Genomic DNA, 9,002 nt, shown 5'->3' with positions numbered 1-9,002 from the left:
TGTACTTTGGTGAGAAAAGCGCAAATCAATCCCAGAACAAGAGCAAAGGACCTTGTGAAGATGCTGTTGGAAACAGGTACAAATGTATCTATATCCACAGGAAAATGAGTCCTATATCTACATAACCTGAATGGCCAATCAGCAAGGAAGAACCCACTGCTCCAAAACCGCCATAAAATTGGCAGACTACGGTTTGCAACTCCACATGGGGACAAAGATCGTACTTTTTGGAGAAATGTCCGCTGGTATGATGAAACAAAAATAGAACTGTTTGGCCATAATGACCATTTGGAGGAAAAAGGGGGAGGCTTGCAAGCCGAAGAACACCATCCCAACCATGAAGCACGGGGGTGGCAGCATCATGTTGTGGGGGTGCTTTGCTGCAGGAGGGACTGGTGCACTTCACAAAATAGATGGCTTCATGAGGAAGGAGAATTATGTGAATATATTGAAGCAACGTCTCAAGACACCATTCAGGATGATAAAGCTTGGGCGCAAATGGGTCTTCCAAATGGACAATGACGCCAAGCATACTTCCAAAGTTGTGGCAAAATGGCTTAAGGACCTCAAAGTCAAAGTATTGGAGTGGCCATCACAATGCCCTGACCTCAATCTTATAGAAAATGTGTGGGCAGAACTGAAAAAGCGTGTGCGAGCATGAAGGCCTACAAACCTGACTCAGTTACATCAGCTCTGTCAGAACAATTGGGCCAAAATTAACCCAACGTATTGTGGGAAGTTTGTGGATGGCTGCCCGAAACGTTTGACCCAAGTTAAACAATTGAAAGGCAATGCTACCAAATAGTATGTCACGTTCTGACCTCTATTTCCGTTGTTTTGTATTTATTTAGTATGGTCAGGGCGTGAGTTGGGTGGGCAGTCTATGTTTGTTTTTCTATGTTTTGGGGCATTTCTATGTTTTCGGCCTAGTATGGTTCTCAATCAGAGGCAGGTGTCATTAGTTGTCTCTGATTGAGAATCATACTTAGGTAGCCTGGGTTTCACTGTGTGTTTGTGGGTGATTGTTCCTGTCACTGTGTTTGTTGTCACAGGATAGGACTGTTTTGCGTTTTCACATTTCTTGTTTTTGTTAGTTTGTTCATGTGAAGTTATTTATTAAAACATGAATCAAAACAACCACGCTGCGCTTTGGTCCGCCTCTCGTACAGACGAACGTCGTTACAGAATCACCCACCACAACAGGACCAAGCGGCGTGGTAACGGGCAACAGCAACAGCAGAAGCAGGAGAAGCGACAGGTGCAGCAGGAGCAACAGCAACAGCGGCACAAGGAGGAATGGACTTGGGACGATGTGTTGGACGGCAAGGGTTGCTACACATGGGAGGAGATCCTGGCGGGAAAGGATTGCCTTCCATGGGAACAGGTGGAGGCAGCGAGGAGAGCAGAGGCAGCCGGAGAGAGGAGCCGGCGATATGAGGGAACACGGTTGGCAGGGAAGCCCGGGAGTCAGCCCCAAAAATTTATTGGGGGGGGGCTAACAGGGAGTATGGCTACGACAGGTAGGAGACCTGAGCCAACTTCCTGTGGTTACCGGGGGGCTAGAGAGACCGGGCAGGCACCGTGTTATGCGGTGGAGCGCACGGTGTCCCCAGTGCGGGTGCACAGCCCGGTGCGGTACATTCCAGCTCCGCGTATCGGCCGGGCTAGAGTGGGCATCGAGCCAAGTGCCATGAAGCCGGCTCTACGCATCTGGTCTCCAGTGCGTCTCCTTGGGCCGGCTTACATGGCACCAGCCTTGCGCACGGTGTCCCCGGTTCGCCTGCATAGCCCAGTGCGGGCTATTCCACCTCGCCGCACTGGCAGGGCGACCGGGACCATTCAACCGGGTAAGGTTGGGCAGGCTCGGTGCTCAAGAGCTCCAGTGCGCCTGCACGGCCCGGTCTATCCGTCACCACCTCCACGCACCAGCCCTCCGGTGGCAGCCCCCCGTACCAGGCTGTCTCTCCGGCCCATCCTTACAGGGGCTTCCTCCTCTCCGGCGCTGCCGGAGCCTCCCGCCTGTCCGGCGCCGCTGCCGGAGCCTCCCGCCTGTCCGGCGCCTCTGCCGGAGCCTCCCGCCTGTCCGGCAGCGCTGCCGGAGTCTCCCGCCTGTTCGGCGCTACGAGAGCTACTCAGTCCAGCGTTGCCGGAGCTTCCCGTCTGCCCAGCGCCATCTGAGCTTCCCGTCTGCCCAGCGCCATCTGAGCCTCCCGTCTGCCCAGCGCCGCCAGTGCCGTCCGTCTGCCCAGCGCCGCCAGTGCCGCCCGTCTGCCCAGCGCCGCCAGTGCCGCCCGTCTGCCCAGCGCCGCCAGTGCCGCCCGTCTGCCAGGAGCCGCCAGTGCCGCCCGTCTGCCAGGAGCCGCCAGTGCCGCCCGTCTGCCAGGAGCCGCCAGTGCCGCCCGTCTGCCAGGGGCCGCCAGTGCCGCCAGTCAGCCAGGGGCCGCCAGTGCCGCCAGTCAGCCAGGGGCCGCCAGTGCCGCCAGTCAGCCAGGGGCCGCCAGTGCCGCCAGTCAGCCAGGGGCCGCCAGTGCCGCCAGTCAGCCAGGGGCCGCCAGTGCCGCCAGTCAGCCAGGGGCCGCCAGTGCCGCCAGTCAGCCAGGGGCCGCCAGTGCCGCCAGTCAGCCAGGGGCCGCCAGTAAGCCAGGGGCCGCCAGTGCCGCCAGTCAGCCAGGGGCCGCCAGTAAGCCAGGGGCCGCCAGTGCCGTCAGTCAGCCAGGGGCCGCCCGAGCAGCTGCCCCTCTGTCCAGAGCAGCTGTCGCCCCTCTGTCCCGAGCTGCTGCCGCCCCTCTGTCCCGAGCAGCTGCCGCCCCTCTGTCCCGAGCAGCTGCCGCCCCTCTGTCCCGAGCAGCTGCCGCCCCTCTGTCCCGAGCAGCTGCCGCCCCTCTGTCCGGAGCAGCTGCCGCCCCTCTGTCCCGAGCAGCTGCCGCCCCTCTGTCCCGAGCAGGTGCCGCCCCTCTGTCCCGAGCTGCGACCGCCTCTCTGTCCCGAGCAGCTGCCCCTCTGTCCCGAGCAGTTGTCCCTCTGTCCCGAGCAGCTGCTTCACCTCTGTCCCGAGCTGCCCCTCTGTCCCAAGCAGTCCCTCTGTCCAGTGGGGTCATTGAGAGGGGTGGCCATGGTGAGTAAGCCACGGAGGCGGACAATAAGGCGGACTAAGACAATGGTGAAGTGGGGTCCGCGTCCCGCGCCAGAGCCGCCACCGCGGACAGACGCCCACCCAGACCCTCCCCTATAGGTCAAGGTTTTGCGGCCGGAGTCCGCACCTTTGGGGGGGGGTACTGTCACGTTCTGACCTCTATTTCCGTTGTTTTGTATTTATTTAGTATGGTCAGGGCGTGAGTTGGGTGGGCAGTCTATGTTTGTTTTTCTATGTTTTGGGGCATTTCTATGTTTTCGGCCTAGTATGGTTCTCAATCAGAGGCAGGTGTCATTAGTTGTCTCTGATTGAGAATCATACTTAGGTAGCCTGGGTTTCACTGTGTGTTTGTGGGTGATTGTTCCTGTCACTGTGTTTGTTGTCACAGGATAGGACTGTTTTGCGTTTTCACATTTCTTGTTTTTGTTAGTTTGTTCATGTGAAGTTATTTATTAAAACATGAATCAAAACAACCACGCTGCGCTTTGGTCCGCCTCTCGTACAGACGAACGTCGTTACATAGTAATAGAGTGTATGTAAACTTCTGACCCACTGGGAATGTGATGAAATAAATACAATCTGAAATAAATCATTCTCTCTACCATTATGCTGGCATTTCACATTCTTAAAATAAAGTGGTGATCCTAAGACAGGGAATTTTTAATAGGATTAAATGTCAGGAATTGTGAAAAACTTCCGACTTCAACTGTATATAGGGCAGCAGGCTCTAATGTGCAGAGTTGAGTTACGGGTTGGTAGCCGGCAAGTGATGGCTGTTTAACAGTCTGATGGCTTTGAGATAGAAGCTGTTTTTCACCACTCCACCAGGTTCATTGTTGATAATCAAGCCTACCACTGTAGTGTCATCTGCAAACTTGATGATCGTATTGGAGGTGTGCATAGTCACTACAGGACAGGACAGGGCTGAGAACACACATTGTGTGGCCCTTGTGTTGAGGATCTGTGAAGTGGAGGTGTTGCTTTCTACCTTCACCACCTGGGGGCTACACATCAGGAAGTCCAGGACCCAGTTGGACAGGGCGGGGTTCAGACCCAGGGCCCCGAACTTGATGAGGAGCTTGGATGGTACTATGGTGTTGAAGGCTGAGCTATAGACAATGAACAGCATTCTTACATAGGTATTCCTCTTGTCCAGATGGGATAGGGCAATGTGCAGTGTGATGACAATTGTATCATCTGTGGATCTATTCGGGTTACTTCCTGTTCAGGGGAAACTCTGTGAATCAGGCATTCATGGTCGAATTGCTGCAAAGAAACCACTACTAAAGGACACCAAGAAGAAGGAGATACTTGCTTGGGCCAAGAAACACAAGCATGGGACATTAGACCGGTGGAAATCTTTCCTTTGGTCTTTGTGAGATGCAGAGTAGGTGAATGGATCTCCGTATGTGTGGTTCCCACCATGAAGCATGGAGGAGGAGGTGTGATGGTGTGGCGGTGCTTTGCTGGTGACACTGTCTGTAATGTATTTAGAATTCAAGGCACACTTAACCAGCATGGCTTCAACAGCATTCTGCAGCAATACACCATCTCATCTGGTTTGTGCTTAGTGGGACTATAATTTATTTTTCAACAGGACAATGACCCCAAACACACCTCCAGGTTGTGTAAGGGCTATTTGACCAAGAAGGAGAGTGATTGAGTGTTGCATCAGATTACCTGGCCACCACAATCACCTGACCTCAATCCAATTGAGATGGTTTGGGATAAGTTGGACCACAGTGTGAAGGAAGAGCAGCCAGCAAGTGCTCAGCATATGTGGGAAATCCTTCAAGACTGTTGGAAAAGCCTTCCAGGTGACTACCTCATTAAGTCTGTTGAGAGAATGCCAAGAGTGTGCAAAGCTGTCATCAAGGCAAAATGTGGCTACTTTGAAGAATCTCAAATTCAAGATATACTTAGATTTGTTTCACACATTTTTGGTTACTACATGATTCCATATGTGTTATTTCATAGTTTGGATGTCTTCACTATTATTCTTCACTATTAAAGAAAAAGCCCTTGAATGAGTAGGTGTGGCCCAACTTATGACTGGTACTGTATATTTTATGGACGATGCACCATGCTTCTTTGTTGACTATATGACCAAGCGGCACAGATTACTGTTCAATTTGAGAAGGACGATCCTCCTTCACCGCTTTTGCCCATTCACGTCATTGACCATAGACAAATCCACAAATAGTTACAAAAAAATAGATATATTTGGCACACCAGTTGTGGGTCACTCTGATTGGACCATTTGTTGAATCCCCCCCCCCCCCCCCCCCCAGAGTCGAGCCATGGCAGCAGAAAAGTAAGCAGCAGCTGCGTGTCATTCAAATATGGGCCAGAGGCTGTGTAAAGTGCACAACTGTAGCTCAGTCACAGTTCTATTTCATTGTGAATTAAAGTCTATATCACAAATTCAATAGTTGCCTCTGCTGTACCCTAAACTGATGATGATTGATTAAAGTTAATCGATTGATATGGGGGTGCAATGGAAATCAAGTATGAGGTTAGGTAGTATTTAGGTTAGGTAGGGTTTCATGACTAAAAACGTAATCATTTGTTAGTGATCTTTTATTCACAAATAAAATGCAGGACAATACAAAGCAAACAATGGATAAAAAAATGTAAGTACACAATTGTCAAACTTATGAGCTATGGAGCTATTATTAAATTGCAACTTCACTAACCATTCATTCACAGTCCCTTACAGTTTAAGGCTTTACACAGCAATATGGAGAGAATACAGAATAGCTTATTATGTCAAACTGTAGGCTACTTGAGCAGGTCACACATATGCGTTCAAACTGGAGAGTGTCTTGCTACTGCTCCCACTTCTCCTAGTCTCACTGCTGACTCTGCTGGTCTTGGACTCCCTGCTCTCTCCCCCCTCTGTGAGTGCTGCTGACACCGGTCTGTACGTCTGTTTAGCTGGAGGTGCCACGTCGGCGTCAGGGAGCTTGTGGACAGGCATGTGTTTATTCTTTGAGCTGTGGATTGGAGATCGAACCATCATTAGATTCCCTTTATTATGCACATTAATTGAAATCTAGAGCATGTGATTTCTTATATGAAATGCATAGAAAAAACACACCTTGATTGACATGCTTCCTTCCCAGCAAATACACTGCAAATGAGGCCTCCAATGACCAGTAGGGTGGAGCCTCCCCAGCCAATGTACACAGCTACTCCAATTTCAAATCTGTCAAAATGAGACATGAAGTTGTCCCATGCATTTTCACTGTAAACACCTTACCATCCCTTATACCATAATAATTGTGAAATATTTTCATATATTACTGAATACAAAATCTAAACCCCTTTTTAAGCATTTTATCTACATAGAATTGATAAGTGTTACTCACTTTTGTGCCCTGAAATTGGGATCCTGAAATTCTGCTCTTATTTTGTTTCCATAATAAGAGAATGCAATCATGGAACACAACCCTGGAACAAGACAACTCGACTGTTAGACTTCACCCAGGAATCCAACAATCAGAATAACCACATGAACATCAATAAAATAAAAAAAAATTACCAGACACAAGATAGTTCATCCCTCCAGCAAAAGTCACTCTTGCGTTTGCAACCTCAGATCCTCCTATCTTAGTGCACTTCATTCCGACTAGGACCAGAATGGCCCCGAAGAATCCCAAAATAATAGAGATGATGATCAGAGCCCGGCACATATGGATATCCCCTGTCCAGGAGGAGGAGGAAGGAGGTCATGGTTTGGTCATGAAAGTTTAAATTCACTTCTGCACAATACCTCATCCATTGTTCCACAGCCTTATGGTACCTGGGTACAGTTTCCTCTTGTCTCTCGAAGAACCTACTGCAGGTGTTTTATTATTTTGACATGCTGTTATAATTTAAAAAAAGACTCCTTCACCCACTTGAATTCTTCACTTACAGTTGAGTCCGAACATCGATGGAATACCCTTGCAATCGGATACTCCAGTTGAATCAGAAACGCAATCCTTCCAGAGGTTGGAGAAGTAGTTTGAACTGGTCAGAACGATGCTTTCCACCTCAGACCAGGTCCATATCTCAGTGGGCATTGTAGAGCAGACCAGGATCCATCCACTCACACAGACCACAAAGCAGCCAATCTCCATGTACATTACTACTGTCCTGTAATTCATGGCTGCCTCTGTGTGTGCAGACAACAGACAGGAGGGAGGAACGACGGCAGTAGAGCTGTTGCCTGCTCCTGTCAGGACCTAAACGGGGGAGAAATGTGAGCTAGTGTGGAGAAAGACGGCTCACATTCTACCTCCACCAACCCCCGCCCCTTCGCCACCGGCGAGTCTGTCTTTGTGTATATCATCACACCTACTTGCTCAACACTGATGGAAGAAGATGCAAGGTGTTTGCTGACCCATGACATGTTTGCTATTGGTATAATATCCAGGATCCTACCACCATAAAGTTAGTTTTGTTTATGCCTAAAAACACAGGTTGTGTTCATGTTATCGTCATGATTTTCCATAGAGGTTTCAAGAGCCTGTACTGTATGTTTTACAAAATAGTAAGGTGACCGCAATCTCTGCAATAATGACTCCATTCTTGCTATTGCATATCGAAAGGTTTATTTACATGAATTTATCAAAATCATAAACAATTTCAAACACTACATACAAAGATCACCTTTTTTTCAACCTTAACTAATCAAGTCAGTTACAAACAAATTCTTATTTACAATGCTGCCCTATGGGACTCCCATTCATGGTCGGGTGTGACACAGCCTGGGATCGAACCAGGGTCTGTAGTGAAACATCTAGCACTGCAATACAGTGGTCAGATTTGGTCTTATTAGCAAAATTAGAAATTATGTTTTTGTACATTGGATAAAAGCAGAGACACAGAGCTACAAAATGGTATATCATACACTGCATTTGAGGAACAATGGGAAATAAATTCTGCTTTGAAAGTTGATAAACTTGTAAACTCACTTTTGAGAAAATGGCCTTTGAATGTTGTGCTACCTACTGGAGAGCCCTTCTTTGTCTACACCCATTCAGCATCGTTCACACCTTCTTAAGCTTTAGCCCCACCCAACTCTTTAAGGGTTGATCTGAGCATTCAGTACTTACAACAGCAGTCAAGCACCCCAGCTAACTGCTAGCTATTTCCAAACACAGCTCACTGACCATTTTACTCGCCCTAGTGGGACTGGTTAAGCTGTTATCCAGAGCGTTGGTGACTGCAACTGTGCTTCTGGCAACAATTTATGTTTTTTTGCCAACGTTTACTGACACCAGCCATATTCAATGGGTGTTGAGCGTTCGTAAATGTGTCAGTTATTCTGCGCTCTGGCACACTCAGACGAGAGTGCTCTGAAATTGGTGTAGATAGCCAGAGCAAATTTACCAGCTACATCTATCAACGGTTTTCAGTCACATTCTACACTGCTCAAAAAAATAAGGTGATATTCTCCTCAATGCCATTGGATGAATCCCGGAACATATTACAGTCTGTGCTAGCAAAACAGTCCTGTACCATTGCATCCGCATCATCTGACCACTTCCGTATTGAGTGAGTCACTGGTCCTCCCTGCTTTAGTTTTTGCTTGTAAGCAGAAATCAGGAGTGTAGAATTATGGTCAGATTTGCCAAATGGAGGGCGAGGGAGAGCTTTGTATGGAACTAGGGAAGTGTAGCCTAGTGTTCAGATGGGTTGAATGGAAACTGAAATCTGGAATCGGAATGTAGGTCTATAATCTCTCACATAGCCTTAATATTAACTCATGCTGAATTAAGCATTTCTTGCAGTAAAATGATACACTAAATGTATTTGTTGCAGATAAGGACCGTCTGTAGAGGTGTTATCTTTATCAGCATCATAAAAGCTGATAGTATTT

At 48.6% G+C, this 9,002-nt stretch overlaps 1 protein-coding gene across 1 annotated transcript; it reads right to left on the bottom strand.

Annotated features, from left to right (window-relative positions):
- Positions 1-5,716: 5,716 nt before the first annotated feature.
- On the bottom strand, positions 5,717-7,343 carry LOC139380318 (claudin-10-like). The gene is made up of 5 exons (XM_071122916.1): positions 7,053-7,343; positions 6,678-6,839; positions 6,505-6,586; positions 6,234-6,341; positions 5,717-6,129 (listed from the first exon to the last, which is right to left on the bottom strand). The coding sequence occupies exons 1-5, from the start codon at positions 7,282-7,284 to the stop codon at positions 5,928-5,930; spliced, it is 786 nt and encodes a 261-aa protein (XP_070979017.1). The 5' UTR covers positions 7,285-7,343; the 3' UTR covers positions 5,717-5,927.
- Positions 7,344-9,002: the final 1,659 nt, after the last annotated feature.

Source organism: Oncorhynchus clarkii, chromosome 22 (assembly GCF_045791955.1).
Source record: "Oncorhynchus clarkii lewisi isolate Uvic-CL-2024 chromosome 22, UVic_Ocla_1.0, whole genome shotgun sequence".
Lineage (NCBI taxonomy): Eukaryota > Metazoa > Chordata > Actinopteri > Salmoniformes > Salmonidae > Oncorhynchus > Oncorhynchus clarkii.
This window is presented reverse-complemented; position numbering and strand designations above follow the sequence as displayed.